Source organism: Schistocerca americana, chromosome 11 (genome assembly GCF_021461395.2).
Source record: "Schistocerca americana isolate TAMUIC-IGC-003095 chromosome 11, iqSchAmer2.1, whole genome shotgun sequence".
NCBI lineage: Eukaryota > Metazoa > Arthropoda > Insecta > Orthoptera > Acrididae > Schistocerca > Schistocerca americana.
This window is the reverse complement of record NC_060129.1, coordinates 174,255,049-174,272,288: the sequence shown is the minus strand read 5'-3', so window position 1 is coordinate 174,272,288 and position 17,240 is coordinate 174,255,049. Positions and strand designations below refer to the sequence as shown.

At 39.6% G+C, this 17,240-nt stretch overlaps 1 protein-coding gene across 2 annotated transcripts in view; it reads left to right on the top strand.

Moving 5' to 3' along the window:
- LOC124553643 (protein DDI1 homolog 2) overlaps positions 1 to 17,240 on the top strand; it is a 130,654-nt gene that overhangs the window by 87,663 nt on the left and 25,751 nt on the right. The window contains exons 6-7 of one of the 2 annotated variants that reach the window (XM_047127519.1): positions 2,193 to 2,409; positions 12,674 to 12,890. In XM_047127519.1, coding sequence (XP_046983475.1) covers positions 2,193 to 2,409; positions 12,674 to 12,684 — 228 coding nt within the window. In that variant the 3' untranslated portion in view covers positions 12,685 to 12,890. Of the gene's footprint in view, positions 1 to 2,192; positions 2,410 to 12,673; positions 12,891 to 17,240 lie in introns of those variants that run through there. The other variant, XM_047127518.1, reaches the window with a different exon arrangement.

Sequence of the window (17,240 nt, the reverse complement as noted above, 5' to 3'; positions counted from 1 at the left end):
AGGCAGTATCTATCTTAACCCTTGTGAGATAAGCCTCTACACCCTTACATTTGCCCTCTAGCCATCCCTGCTTAGCCATTTTGCACTTCCTGTTAATCTCATTTTTGAGACGTTTGTATTCCTTTTTGCCTGCTTCATTTACTGCATTTTTATATTTTCTCTTTCATCAATTAAATTCAATATTTCTTCTATTGCCCAAGGATTGCTACTAGCCCTTGTCTTTTTACCTGCTTGGTCCTCTACTGCCTTCACTATTTCATCCCTCAAAGCTACCCATTTTACCTACTGTGTTTCTCTCCCCCATTCCTGTCAATTGTACCCTTATGCTCCCCCTGGAACTCTGTACAATCTCTAGTTTAGTCAGTTTATCCAGGTCCCATCTCCTTAAATTTCCACCTTTAAGCAGTTTCTTCAGTTTTAATATACAGTTCATAACCAATAGATTGTGGTCAGAGTCCACATCTGCCCCTGGATATGTCTTACAATTTAAAATGTAGTTCCTGAATCTCTGTCTTACCATTATATAATCTATCTGACACCTTCTAGTATCTCCAGGCTTCTTCCTAAGTTACGCTCTGTGCAAAATTCTACCAGGCGGCTTCCTTTTTCATTCCTTACGCCCAATCCATCCATGTTCACCTACTACATTTCCTTCTCTCCTTTTTCCTACTATCGAATTCCAGTCACCCATGACTATTAAATTTTCGTCTCCCTTCACTATCTGAATAATTTCTTTTATGTCATCATACAGTTCATCGATTTCTTTGTCATCTGCAGAGCTAGTTGGCATATAAACTTGTACTGCTGTAGTAGGTGTGGGCTTCGTGTCTATCTTGGCCACAATAATACATTCACTATGTTGTTTGGAGTAGCTTACCCGCACTCCTATTTTTTTATTCATTATTAAACCTACTCCTGCATTACCCCTATTTGATTTTGTATTTATAACTCTGTATTCACCTGACCAAAAGTCTTGTTCCTCCTGCCACCAAACTTCACTAATTCCCGCTGTATCTAAATTTAACCTATCCATTTCCCTTTTTAAATTTTCTAACCTACCTGCCCGATTAAGGAATCTGACATTCCATGCTCCAATCCGTAGAATGCCAGTTTTCTTTCTCCTGATGATAACGTCCTCCTGAGTAGTCCTCGCCCGGAGGTCCGAATGCAGGAATATTTTACCCCCGGAATATTTTACCCAAGAGGACGCCATCATCATTACACCATACAGTAAAGCTGCATGCCTTCGGGAAAAATGATGGCTGTAGTTTCCCCTTGCTTTCAGCCGTTCGCAGTACCAGCACAGCAAGGCCATTTTGGTTAGTGTTACAAGGCCAGATCAGTCAGTCATCCAGACTGTTGCCCCTGCAACTACTGAAAAGGATGCTGCCCCTCTTCTGGAACCACACGTTTGTCTGGTCTCTCAACAGATACCCCTCCATTGTGGTTGCAACTACGGTACAGCTATCTGTATCACTGAGGCACGCAAGCCTCCCCACCAACGGCAAGGTCCATGGTTCATGGGTGGTCTTTAAATTATATAAATCGGAAAACTGTGCAATGTAAACAAGTGGATAGCCAATCAGAAAAGTGTTTATAAAGAATATTAATTACAGAACAAGACATAAAAATAGATGATAAATGAAAATACATTGCTAGCTTCTAATCTTCAAGTCACTTTACAAGATAATGAGGTGCTCTGTGCTAACTCGTCACTTGATTCTAATTATGGTTATTAGAGGCGCCAATCACCTATGCCAACACTTGCACAGCAATTTATTATCTGTTGCTTTTTATTTACTCCTTCAATTTGTCAATCATTTAATTTAGCATTTGTACCTAATTTTGTTAATGACAACAATCTCTTGATAATGATTACAATATACGTTTTTCCAAAACCTTCTGTTTGCTTTCACAATGAATGTCAAGTATTATTGGTAAATTGGACAATGATATGCATATAGACACACATTTTACAAGTCTTCACAAAATATTCAGATTTCTAGCAAATTGAGTCAAATGACACTTGTATGTGTATCTCTTATAACGTCCTAGGAAGCACCAAATTGTCCGATAATTATCCGGATGCATAAAAAGAAAAAAAAAAGTAGGTGGTATCAGACATCTCCTATGACTTCTGAGGAAGGCATTATCGTTATAAGATGTAGTAACTGAGCTTCTCTGCCCCACAGTGCTGCATTGACCTTCAGAAGAACGTGCTCCGCATCGGTACGACGGGAACGGAGACGCCGTTCCTGCCCGAGTCTGAGCTGCCAGAGTGTGCCCGGCTCTCCGGGCCCGGGGAGAACATGTCAGCAGAGTCATTGGGGCGGTCCATTTGTGAGGCAGAGGATCGTGAGCTGGCGCGCGCCCTACAGGATTCGGAGGCCTCTGCCATGGCGCACCGTAGTGAGTCTGAATCTACTCTGCTCTGTATTCTGTTTACCTGGCTTTATGTTACCTAGTGCCACAGTTGGTTTTTTTTTTTTTTTTTTTTTTTTTTTGCATGGAGCATAACTTTGTCTCTTACTATGTTGTTGGTATTTTACAAGGTTGTCTGAAGCTACCCTTTTCCCGTACAGTAAAATGTACTTGAAAAGTGTTCAACTCTGTCTCTCTCTCTCTCTCTCTCTCTCTCTCTCTCTCTCACACACACACACACACACACACACACACACACACACACACACACCAATGTTCAGAAATTCTTTTAAGGCTTAGAAGGTCTCGTCAAGCAGATGAAATATTATTTGATGCTTGAAGTTTATTTTTCTTTTCTATTAAATTGTTTACATCACTGGGTTTGTGGTCAAAGATTTTTATAGCTGAGCACATCACTCTTTCTCTACCACACTAAGTCTGTGTGGTGAATAGTGCAAAACATTTCTTTTTCTAGTGCTATGTTTATGAATGTTACTATTGTTTTCAAACTGTGAGTAATTGTTGACAAGTAACTTCATAAGGTTGTAAATGCACTACGAGGGTTTTATCATCATGCCAAACTGTCTACAAACAACTGTCTACAAGAGAGTCTTGGAGGGTGAGAGGGGGGGGGAGGATGCCACACATTATCCTTATTATACACTCTTGTGTACAACAAACTCATATCTTCCACAGTGAAAAGTGACCCCAGAATATCATGCCAAAAGACCCTGGTGAATGAAAATACAAAGAATAAGACACAGGGTGTATACGACCCGGGAGATCCGGGAAAACCCCGGGAATTTTTTCATCCGGGAGAAAACCGGGAAAAACCCGGGAATTGTTTAGAATTCCGGGAATTTTTCATTGTTTTGGTTTTCAGTTAAATTTTTGTGATTTTTGACTGGTAAGAACCAATACTCTAACAAAGGATATTACTGTATCCCGCTACTGCAGAATAATACTGCAGCAACAAAACATGAACGAGATAAAAAAAACAACAAAAATAAAACTTTAGTTGCAAAGGAAATACGCCGTATACAACAACAAAACACAGTACTCTTACAAGCGTCTGCTAACAGCACAGTGTGTCGAAGGCTTAGGAAGACTGTGCAATGCTTCATAACAACAAATTGCCTCCGATGAGATTGACGTGACAACTGTTTAGAGTCGTTTGAGCAGTTGCGGGCGGGTTTTTTGCGCATGCACAGTTTAATTGCGTTTGCGTAGTACCTTCTCCCGCTTCAGGTTACCGAAGTGTGGCTGGGCGCCACTACCTAACATTGCCCCGGTTCGGGAATATAGTAAATCTGGGGCTGATGCAGAGAGCAGTCAGAGTTGAGGTGGGTCGTCTCCACGTGACCCATCTTTAATATGTTCAGTGATTTTGTTGTTTCATCTTCGTTTATTGCTCTCATGTTAAATGATGATGAAACGGATTTTTGTGGACGGGAGGTATCAAATGAATTAAAATGCGTTCGCTTAGTAACGGAAGGCAAAAATATGTTATTACTTTCAGATTTTATTTCCACTTTCCTGACAGTCAAGCATTAATCGCCTTGCAGAACAATGAAGTTATTTTTGTCGGTTTGTTAAAGAGATTTGACTTTTATTAATCTTTTCTGCTGAGGCAGTCAATTTATTTGAAACGAAGTGTTTAATTTCACATTCTTGGCTGGTTTCAACTGTTCGCTGCATTTCAAGTACATGTATGGCATTATACCATAATAAAGAACCAAACATGAGATAATACAGCACTGGTACTCCAAGAAAATTTACATCCGAATATGGACATACGAATGTGCACTTTAAGCCGAAATATGCATTTTAGTGTGGTTCACGAAATTCCGAAGCTCTTGAAGTATCCTCTGATGTCTTGTTTCTTTTATGACATAATATAAGATCTTTTAATGTTTTACACGTACGAACATGTGGGCTACCTGCGTCATCGTAGCTGCGCAAGTGTGGTGACGCCTGTTAACTGGCGCTCTCTTGCAACTGCTGAAACGAACCTATTTCTAACAGGTCGCGGGAAAATATTGCGAATGGTGGTTTGAAAAGCGTTACATTCAAAGCAAATTTCCTTTTGTGCAAGATGAACTGTGTGCGAGAATGTACGATGAATTTCTTAAATCACAAAGCATTTGACTCATTTAAAAATCAACTTAAAATATCTTCAACATTTCGCGGCCCTGTCAGCAACTGTATAAATATTAATTTTAATTTTAATAATGAACAACCTCAGTTCACTGTTTACCTAGAATTTACTGTATTAGTATTTAGATTCTGAAGAAGGTTGGGTTATCCCGACTGAAACCTAGGTAAATTCTAAGTAAACGGTGCAACTGAGGCGGTTCATTATTAAAATTAATAAAAATCAACTCATTGAGGACGACCATTTAGAAGAATTTTGAGCCCAGATCAGACATTTACGTCGTTATTAAAAATTTTACTGGCACATTTGTGTGATGTATCTTAATTTAAACCACGAACTTTTCTTATTTGTGTGTTCGCGCTACTTAAGAGTGATTTTGCTAGCGCATCGCAATCTCAATTTCAATGCTTTGGAAAGTGACATGCGGTGTTTGGAGGAATTCAAATTTATACCTTCGTAATATGAAAATATGCAGTGTACATGCCCCCCCCCCCCCCCCCTCCCCTTCGGGAAATTCTATGTCGCTATATAAAACAATAAACATTCAAAGCATTGATGAGTTTTACAGTGCTGAGGAAGAGTATCTGTCACTTAACACGGAAAAAGTGTATTTTCACCCGGGAGAACGTGTATTTTTTACTGGAAAATCCGGGAAAAATTGGGGAATTTTTTTTCTTTGTCCACGTATACACCCCGAAGACAGCTTTTCCAAGATCTGCTGTTGCCTGTTACACAAAACATGCAGAGCTTACAAGGGGAGGTCCCCACATCTGAAATCAACTTTTTGAAACAGTCTATGCAGTGGTGTAAGTTCGGTCCCAGGTATCATACCCTGCAGCCATTCATTGAAGTGAGCCCTCATTTGCAAATAATCATCAAAAAATAATTTCACGTAATGCTCTATAGCTTTATAAATAAAAGTGTCATGTAGAGTGGTGGTGCAGTGTAGTGTTCAAGATACATTCCTGATGTGCAGAAGGTTGTGGGTTTGGACCCTATTAGGTGCTTTGATTTTTTTGTTAAATTTTTATAAAAATGACTTGTGATCATTGTTTTTATTCAGTTAACTGCTTTATGTATTATAGTATTTAAAAATTTGAAAATGTTGCTCAATTGATTAAAAAAAAAATACAAAATAGTCTAGGTATATTGGCTGTGTGATGATGTCAGAAATATATTTCTTGTTACAAGATTATTTTTATTCAGTTAACTGCTTTATGTATCACAGTATTTAAAAATTTGAAAATGTTGAGCAATTGATTAAAAAAACAAAATACAAAATAGTCTAGGTATATTGGCTGTGTGATGATGTCGGAAATATATTTTTTGTTACAAGATGTACATTTTGTGTTGTGGTAACTGTAATACAAACATTTAAAATGTAAATTTTTGTTGCATTATGGAGAAAGAACACAGGTGAAGATTTAGATAAAAGAAGGGATTATAAATGAAAAGAGATTCAAACAAACTGAGGAATAGCATAATGACTGTAGTGATGTGGATGAAGAGAAGAAATGTTATAATTGAAGAAATAAAATAAAATACAAAAAAATCAGGAAAATCACATGGGCAGAGATACTAAATTAGAAAAGAGTGACAAGAAGAAATAAATGAGAGCAAAGGAAAAGGTCAATAAAATGATTAAAATGATGCAACAAATAATTAGAAATTAAAAAATTGCATTTAAAGCAGTTATTTCAATAAAAATAATGATCAAAGTCATTTTTATAAAAATTTAGAACTCCACATTAAACTCATTTTTTCCAGTGATTACTCACTAACGAGGGCCTACTGTGATGAAGGAATGGCTGCAGGGTTTGATACCAGGGAACCTAACCTACACCAACATTTAGATGATTTAAAAAGCCAATCCCACCTTTGGGTACCGCCCCTTGTTAGCAGTTCTGGTTCTTATCTTACCTAAGAATTTAGAATTTTCTGCTTCACTTATTGATTTACCCTCATTTATTATTTCTGATGGTGTGGTCAGACCTTGTTCAGTAATGAATAACATGTATTGTGTTTTATTGAAATTCAGTTACAGTCCATTTGCAGGGAACCAGTTTTTAATTCTCAAGAAAATATTGTTTACATTTTCAACTGTTGAAGTTACTTCTATAGGCTTGATTATAGTGCTTGCATCATCAGCAAAGACAACTATTTCTACTTCTTGGACATATGATGGCAGGTCATTTACACTTTATAAAAACAAAAGCAGCACCATGGTATATCCGTAACAATTATTCTCCATTCTGAAGATTACCATGTCCACTGACCTGAGAAGTGATTCTCAAGGAAACCTTGAACTTCCATGGGGAAATGAGGTACTGAGGCACAACATGAATTAAACTTGAGGTTGTTTGCTACAAAATGACTTATCTACTAATTCTGTAAGTTATTTCAATAATTTTTTATATCATTCCAAAATTGTAAACTATGTTTTGACTCACCCTGTGTATTCTCCTTCACTATCTCCGACAATCTGCTAATGTTGGGGTAACTTTTGATTCCGTGACTGTAGAAGTCACGTAGTTTTGGCACGAAGAACTTGTTAAGCTGTGTTCGGAGCACATTTTCATCCAGAAAGGAAGTTTCTCTAAGGTTACTTGATAGAGAGTGGGAAAGGTGACAATCGGAGGGACCAAGACCAGATGAATAAATTGGGTGCAGAATGACTTCCCAATCCAATTCCTATACACTGTTTTTTGTCGGTTTAGCAGAATGTGGGCAGGTGTTATCATGGAGTAACATCGCTTCAAATAATCTTCTTGGTTGGTGTTCTTGGATTGCATCTGCAAGACGACTTAGTTGTTGACAGTGAAAGTCAGCAGTGATGGTAACACCTCAGGGAAGTAATTTGCAGTACACCACGCCATCATAGCTGTACCAGATTCGTAACATTGTCTTTTGTGGATGTGCGTAGGTCTTTGTATGGGAAGTTGCTGCTTTGTTTGGGCTCAACCATTCCTTTCTGTTCCTTATGTTAGCATAAAGACAGCGTTTCTCATCATCAGTAACAATACAGGATAGGAATACTCAGTCTTGTTTATGAGCCGGTTGATGATGAGCAAGCAGAGATGCACTTGTGGCCATCTGCTGATTTTTGAGAGTTTGACTTAGAGCAGGTGGTACCCGTACACACAATTTTTGAACTTTCCCCACTGTGGGGAGTCACTAATATGAGAACGATCTTCCTTAAAACTAGAAAACTATTTTCTTGCCATGCTCTGTCCAATGGCGTTATCCCCGTACACGGCACAACTGTTTATGGCTGCCTCCGCTGCCGTCACCCATCTGTTGAACTCTAAAGAGAAAAATATGTCGTAAATGTTCAGATTTCTCTACTTGGATCTTCATTTTCTAGCACCCACAGCCCCACTCATTATCTTCATATGACAAAATGCCAATTTATTAGCTCAAATACCAACAGTACACTACAAATAAAAAATGACAATCAATAAATGAAACCAAACAAAAACACTGCGAACTAATGTACCAACCCAATAGTTGTAAAAATTGGTTAGTGTTGTAAAAAAATTAATGATAGGAATTTAGACTGAGCTATTTAATCATTAGCATGCAAAAAAAAGACCAATATAACCTATAAAAACTCAGTTTCACCCACTAGGTTGGGTGAAAAAAAAAGTTTTTTTTCAACCATGCTTTTTGAACAAATGTATTTTTGCAATCTCTTTCATTTCCTTTGCCAGTTTACAATACAATTTTATTCCCTGATAGAAAATGTTTTGAGTTTCTGGTGTATTTACTTCTTGGTAGATGTAAACCAAAACTTGCTCTTGTTCCACAATTATGTACAGAACTATTAGTGACATACTTAGTACTACTTAGTACTGTTGTCTTTGATATGCACCACAGATTGGTAGGTGTTGCAGAGAAGATGCCCAGTTATTTTTAAATAGTTCTTTACAGTGAGTCTGACTATTATTGCTAGTTGTCATTCTTATTGTCCTTTCCTGCAATTGTGTCCATATATTGTGCCCTCAGAAAAGAATCTTGTAGCTATGAGCTCAGTGTACATAGGAATAGGGTATTGCCACAAGATATTGGCTGTTACAAACTCATGATAGAGCCCTAAAAGCATAATACGGTGACGACATTCTTTTTTCCAGTATCTTTGTGTGTTAATTCCATGTTAACTTGCAATCGGTGCTCACCCCTGAAACTTTGGGTTTGTTACAAAGTCTGTTGATATTATCTATGCTTGAGGATCCAGTCTCCACAGTCACCCTATAAAATAAGCATTTTTAATGATTTGTTTGTGGAAAATCTAATGAACCGATCAATGTAAATCATTTTCCACATCATTCATTGATCCCAGAAGAACATTTTCTGATCTTTTTAAGAAATTCAGTCTTCATAAGCTCCCCACCTGAGGAGTTAGAGTTACTCCATCTAAACTAAGGTGTGTCCGTGACAGAAGTCCTGCAGTCTTCAAATCTTATCTGAAATAAAAAAGCGCAGTTTTCTTAATCTATAGGATATTGCACACGACATATTCCGACCTGGAGCTTCTATTGGATATTGCACACAGAATATTAGCACACTTTTTAGGAATTTTGTGAAATAACAAAATGGCAGAGGTTTGAAACAAAGGTATAGTTTTGTAAACTTTTTTGATCACATTATTTGCAATAACTAATGAATAAATTAAAATAAAAAATAGCGTATTACCTCTTGTGGACAGGCCGAAGGAGTAATTCAGTCAAATTTTGGAAAGGCACCTCTATTAGTGTGCCCGCAATCCACTCCATCAGCTTGAAATAGACTGTACACTGAATTTCTTTGAAAAAATCAGAAAATGTTGTCCGAAATTGGGTAAATAATGTGCAAAAAGGTTTATGTTGAATTCGTCACTTATATTATAGTCTGACTGAAGAGGATGGACCTTTAATGTGACATAGTGTTGTTTCCCCTCTTTAATTACTGCTGAACACTAAACATCCTTCAGGATTTTGTCAGTTTTAAATTACTTTTAACTTTTGTTACAGATATAAGTACAAATCTGACTTAAGCACAGACTAGGCTTCAACTGAAACTAAACCTTGTACATAATTTCATCTTTTACTTATTGTTTGACATTGTTATCTTCAATGTCCATGCCATGGAGGACTCTGAGGTCTTCCATGGCACTCCGTAGGGCCTCTGTAACTCTGTGTGGTATTAGCTGTGACATAGTGATATCTAGTGACCAATTCCATTGGCTGCGCACTAAGATCATCAATGAGCTCCATATCCTCAATTTAAATTCACCAATGGGTCCTATGATGATATCCGTGAACTCTCTGTCCCCATTCGCTCTGAGATTTAGCTCACCAGGCTCTGTCACTGCCCATTTAATTGGAACGTCATCACCCGAGTCTGTTGTCAGGTGCAGGTGGACTATACCCGTGTAGGAAGGAGAGCAAGTACATCATTTCACAAGTTTAACTGAGGACTCTCATCGTTGCTGCTATGTACACAACTATTGGGCGTGATTATTATTACAAGCCTATGAAATGACTGATCAGCAGTGAATGTGTGTATGTGTGTGTGTGTGTGTGTGTGTGTGTGTGTGTGTGTGTGTGTGTGTTCGAGAGAGAGGGGGGGGGGGAGAAAGAGAGAGAAATTTTTTCCAAAAGTGATAAATATATACTCGAATCTAAGCCGCACTTTTTTTTCCAGTTTTTGTAATCCAAAAAACCGCCTGCGACTTAGAATTGAGTACAGAGCAAGCGGAAGTTCTGAAAAATGTTGGTAGGTGCCGCCACAACTAACTTCTGCTGTCGAATATATGTACCGCTACACAGGCATGCTTTGTACGCACAAAGTTAAATACTGGTGCCAAAACCTCTGCGTCAGTACATAAATTAAAAAAAAAAGGTGGAAGCCGAGCTTTTTTTCTCCGCCCCGATTTTCGACCACTGCATTTTCGTACATTATCCAACAAAGTAAACACAAATTCTGTATTGTTCATCTTCGAATGTAGCAGAATTTCAATGTACTACGAAAATCCGACTGGCAAGACTGTTTGGGATGTTTGTCAATGTGGCCAAATCTACGTTCTGAATTTTACTACCTGTGAGAAGAGATGGTTGCTAATAGGAACCTGATGAAATGTGAATCACATGCAGTATTCTCTTCACCATAAGAATAATACGAATATAAACATTTGGCATGTATTCTTTCATGTTTGCTGCTATCTCGTTTAAATCCTGTCTGCCTAATAAACTACGAAACTAGAGTGAACCAACAGCAAACGCGGAAGAATATATGTATCATGTCATGTTTATATTTGTATTATTCTTATGCCTAATAGTGATACAGTCAGAAATGATGCACGGCAACTGACTAGATTTTTAAATCTAAGATGACTCTAGTTTCTGTGAAGAATTTGATGTACTAAAGAAGCGGCTGCAAAGATTTTGAAACGGAGAAAAATTTTCGCCTAACTCTCGTTCAGAACATGTTCTAACATACGCAGTCTATTATTTGATTCTTGTTCATCACTATCAAAGAAAGCAGCAGTGTAGCAGCGTGGTAGCACCCACAAAAGCAAGCCATGCCGCGAGCGGCGACAGGCCGTAAACATGCACTATCAGAATGCAACAAACAATGCATGACACAGTACAGTAATGCATTTTCAGCTTAGAGTGACGTAAACACCTATAACAAAGAAAACGGCACTTTCAGATCAAAGCAAAATAAGCAATCGATTCAAACTAGACGAAGCACGTGAATTAGGAATGGTACCCGTATAAGTACGGATGGAGTGCCTGACGCATAGCAATGGCTACCTGGTAAAGCTTAACTGCTAAGCTTACGACTCGAACCAAACTACTGTAGCTGTATCGTCATTCATTCGACCTAAATTGTGTCTCATATTACAATGGACCAACTTTGTTTCCATTTGGAGGTGCGGTCTAAAACTTTTCTCTCCCCTTGAATTTAAAGTCTCAAATTTCAGGTGCGGCTTAGATTCAGGAAATTTTTTTTCCCTTGATTTCGAGTCTCATTTTTCAGGTGCGGCTTAGATTCGAGTGCGGCTTAGATTCGAGTATTTATAACAATTAGTTGATATACACAGTTCCTACAAGTTACCAAGTCTGTAAGGACAGTGCAAGTAAACAGGACACAAAGACAAAGTGTGTTCTCTAAATGACAATTGATTATAATGGTAAAAAAAGTGCAGAGATGATTACAAATACAGATTCCTATGAGTAAAAGGAAATACAAGTAGCAGACTTTGTGAACAAAGTGACGCTGCTATCTGTCCTGTTTTTGTTTGATGGAGCGCACACATTCTCTCAGGATGTGGGTGCAATAAACAAGAAGACAACCATTTTGTTTGCATTGGGTAAACTTTGTATGTTTTTGTGTGAAGTGTGGATTATAGCGTAAACTGTTTCCAGGTATCACTCTTCCTCTTATGGAGCACGTTTATAATTGTATACGCTGCATCACTTGCACTCTCCACAGCCTCACAAAACACAGATTTGTTAGAGGTCATCTTATCCTGACAATCAGTAATTTTTGCCAAGTCATTGCTACTCTACAGCAGCAAGGTCACGCACCCAGACTCCGTACTAAGTCACGACCACCTTTACCCTACTGCACACCTCAGTAAGAGAGAATTAGTCGACTAGTAGGAAGCAACCAGAGCGCCACTATTCTCAGGGTTGTCATACTCACGAAATTACAGCAAGAAGGGGGGAAGCTAGTATAACAGTGACGTAACAGCAGTGCCTTGATTTCTAGTGTATGCAATCTGCAAGAGTAGGCTCTTATTTGTTCCATTTCTGATCTCTACTGTATGCCGCCTGAGGAGCATTTCAGACAAATAGCAAAATGCAAAACAAATATTTCAACATTTTCAGTATATTATCTGCATATAAATAATGTCTTTCTGTACTATTTAAGTATCATAAAAATTATAATAAAATTAGTTGTAGACACGCATGCTCATTTATAGACAGTGAGAGTACAGAAAATTTAACATCTCTAATATTTATGAGAAAACTCCCGAATTTAATCTGGCCAGATTCTGTACCCTCACCACTGTTGTCACTAACACTGCATTGTGTGCAATGTTTTTTGCAGGGCACAAGTAACAAACAACTTAACACGAGAAAGATTCTTGTTAACCGAGATCGTATTAACTCGACTCGTGTGTGGAGACCTTCAGCAGCAACTTTTCAAGCCACAATGCGAACAGAAAAATTTGCTGTGTGGAATTTGTCACAAAGATTGTTATTTTGTAACTCTTAGTTTTGGTGTTTCTCGAGTTAATAAAAGTGGAGTTACTTTTTTCTTCAGACTTTTGCTTGTCTTTATGTAGTTAATTGTTTTATAAAAATAAATTAAAGCATACAGATTAATACAATGGGTGTTCAATAAGTAATTCAAAACATTTTATTTTCTCAGCCAATTTCCGTTCAAAAAATGTGGATTTTTTTGTGGAACATCATGTTGTAATACTCCCACTTCATCCCCTATAGTTCCACGAAGTTCCGATAGGTGGCAGCATTATATATAGTCTTCAAAATGGATCTGTAACAGAGCTGCGTTCCAAGCAGAAAGCTGTTATTAGTTTCTTTTGGTGGAGAACAAGACATGACAGATATTCATAGGCACTTGCAGAATGTGTATGGAGGCTTGGCACTGAACAAAAGCATAGTGAGTCATTGGGTGAGGCATCTGTTATCATCGCTGCAAGGTCACGCCACCCTGTCTAATTTCCCGTGTGCTGGCCGGCCACGCACAACTGTGACTTCCTCAGTGTTGGAATATGTGGACACACTCATTCGAGGTGATCAACGGATCACTATCAAACAGCTCACTGCCCAAATGGACGCCTCTGGACACACTCATCCACCAGTTGGGATGTGCAAAAAGTGTATGCTTGCTGGGTTCCTAGCTGCGTAACAGAGAACCATAAAGAATAACTAAGAACCATCTGTGCAAAATTGCGTGCACATTACTAGGCTCATTGTGACAGTTTTTGTTGAACATTGTTACAGGCAATGAAACATTGGATCGTCACTTTGAATCAGTAACAAAGTGGCAATCCAATGCCACACCATCTCTCTTCTGAAGAGAAAGATCAAAGCCACGCCCTCAGCTGGTAAAGTTATGATGACAGTTTCTTGTACTTTGAAGCTGTTGCTCTGTTTGATGTCCTCCCTTACGGTGCAACGATCAGCTTTGAGTGTATTGTGCTTCTGTCGGGAAACTGAAGAAAAGACGTAAGTGTGTTTGTTGCCAAAAAAATGCAAATGAAGTTCTCCTTCACCATGACAATGAAAGGCCTCACACAGATATGCGCATCCATGAGGTGCTCAAAAACTTCATTGGACTGTTCTTCCTCATCCACTCTACAGTCTTGGTCTTGCAGCGTCCGACTTCCATCTGTTTCGCCCAATGATGGATGTACACTGCGGGAAGCAGTATGTGGATGATGGTGAGGTTATTGATGCAACAAGACATTGGTTCCAAACGCGACCAATAGAGTGGTACCGTGTGGGCGTATAGGCCCTCCCAGTAATGTGGTGTAAGGGCGTTGTATTGAACAAAGTTCGTGTTGAAAAATAGGATTTTGTACTCAAACGAGCTGGGGATATTGGAGTCCTGAATAAAACCAACCTGCTTTCAGGGAAACAAGTGTTGCATTACTTACTGAATGCCCCTCATAATAAATAAATCAAAGGAAATCAAAAGTGGTTGCAGTATCAATTGACAGGCAGAACAAGAAAGGAGAAATAATGCTGGAAGGTACATAGCTGGTAACAGTAGAGCAGTACAAATATTTCAGGTGTGTCATGTCATTCGGTAACAGGATACAGCGTGAGGTCAATAATGTAAATCAAATCTCAGCTCTGTTCTACCACCAAGTTTGGAACCTGCTTTGGAATGAATAAGTTCCCTTAAGATCAAAACAGATTGTCCTTTAATCATTCTTTATTCCCATAACAACACATGGGCGAGAAACATGCACAACTACTGAACAGGTTGGCAACACACTGTGAGCTACAAAAATGAAGTGCTTGTGAACTGTGGCCCAGAAAACAAGCAAGGGAAGGATAAGAAATGAAAAAATAATGGAAGAAACTGAAGTGTACACAGCCTCAAGAGATAAAGTGACAAGGGCCCAGTTGAGATGGTTTAGCTGCATCAAACAAATGAGCGAGGAAAATATAGCAAAATAATGGCTACAAATAGATGTGATTCAAAGAAAACTGCCAGGAAGATCAAGGAAGAGATGGTTCCACCAAGTGAAGAATGGTAGAGGAACAAGAGGAGTCAGCTGCCATACAGTCCTGAGGGGAGAGTGGTACATGTACAGATACAAACTGACATTGCCCGTCAACCACACCAGGGTACTTGGAGTGAAAATCTGATTATGATAATGATAAAAAGAATAGAAACACTGAGAATGGAACAGAAAGAGAACTGCTCGTATTGGAGAGGGCAAAACCAGGAATGCCTTCTAATCATGTTGTTCAGTCTATCACAGAAGTTATGAAGGAAATTAAAAAAAAAGTGAAAGTGAATGGATATCACTGGTAAGACTGACTGATTAACATTGAAAGTAAGGAAGAATTGCAGAACCTGCCAAATTGGGATGAACTATCTACAGGGCACAAAATTTGGATTGAGAGTAAGTCAAAGACAGACAAAAATAATGAGTAGGAGCACAAAAAGGATAAACAACAGAATTGGCATAAAAAACTGGGGTCCCCAAATTAGAGAAGTGAAGAAATTCTGCTAAATTGGAGGCAAAGTAACATGTGATACGAACAAAGGCAAAGATTGTGTTCCACACCCAAGTAAATGTAGTGACATGACAAAGCTGTATGACTGTATGAGTAATGATTGAAAAGGGTCGGCATGCGACGTACCATGAGGAGACAGAGGGATTTGCAAACATGTCAGAGTCTACAGTACATTCCATTTCGCATAAGATCTTATCTGTTGGATTCCATGAAATTTGGCCAAAGGTCAAAAACAGACTCTTGTGGGTTGCTGTAAGAAAATACCTGTACAATTTGGCCTAAGAAATGTATAATGTGTACCCAGTATTATAATGGGAGACAAAACTTGCATATGAAAGATGTTTGAAAAACGTGTCATATGTTGCTGCAGGAAAAACTACATTCATGCTCATAAATTAAGGATAATTGCAGAATGTGGTGCCACATAATGTGGCACTACACAAAACTGGTGCTAATAGCATAGGCATATAGGGAACACACATGACACAGATCTGTAAGTCCACGGTATTGGTGATAAGTTGAGAAAACTGCCCTGAAACACATGTCCTACAAAACGCCACTGTTTCCTGCACATGTAGCCTGACATCAATATGCGATATGATCACCATGCACACATAAGCAGGCCGCACAACGGGTTGGCATACTCTGGATCAGGTGGTCGAGCAGCTGGTGGGGTTTAGCCTCCCATTCTTGCACCAGTGCCTGTCGGAGCTCCTGAAGTGGCGTAGGGGTTTGAAGACGTGCAGCCATACGTCGACCGAGAGCATTCCAGGCGTGCTCGATGGGGTTTAGGTCTGGAGAAAAGGCAGGCTACTCCATTCGCCTGATATCTTCTGTTTCAAGGTACTCCTCCACGATGGCAGCTCAGAGGGGCCATGCGTTATCATCCATCTGGAGGAAGGTGGGACCCACTGCACCCCTGAATAGGTGGACATCTGGTGCAAAATTACGTCCCGATACACCTGACCTGTTACAGTTCCTCTGTCAAAGACATGCAGGCGCGATCTCCATGCAGGTCCCTTTGAAGGACATTAAGGGATCGGTATCTGGTTCCTGGTTCACGCCAGATGGAAACCTGGCGAGAATCACTGTTCAGACTCGTCCGCAACATAACCTGGGACCATTGTTCCAATGACTATGTACTGTGTTCTTGACACCAGGCTTTACGGGCTCTCCCGTGACCAGGGGTCAGTGGACTGGACCTTGCAGGTCTCTGGGCGAATAAACCGTGTCTGTTCAGTCTTCTGTAGACTGTGTGTCTGGAGACAACTGTTCCAGTGGCTGCGGTAAGGTCCCGAGCGAGGCTACCTGCAGTACTCCGTGGCCGTCTGCGGGCACTGATGGTGAGATATCGGTCTTGTTGTGGTGTTGTACACTGTGGACGTCCCGTACTGTAGTGCATGGACACGTTTCCTGTCTGCTGGAATCATTGCCATAATCTCGAGATCACACTTTGTGGCACTCGGAGGGCCCGTGCTATGACCTGCTGTGTTTGACCAGCCTCTAGTCATCCTAGTATTTACCCCTCATAACGTCATCAGTATGTATTCTTTGAGCCATTTTCAACTCACAGTCACCATTAACATGTCTGAAACCGTCTGCACGCTTACTCTCTGCACCACACTTTGACATGCACCAACACACCTCTGCGTATGTGGACTGCTGCCAGCACCACGACCGCAGGTCAAATGCACCGCATGGTCATACCCCGAGGTGATTTAAACCTGCAAACTGCCCACCAGAGCGTTGTTTCACCATGTATCAGCAAGCCAATACTTGTTGAGATATGAACCAATCTGTCCTCTCATTCCCATCTGTCTGTAAAAAAGCAGTAGACACCATAGACTGTTCTGCATGTGCTTACCATGCATCCTGTCACACGCTTCAGCCCATCT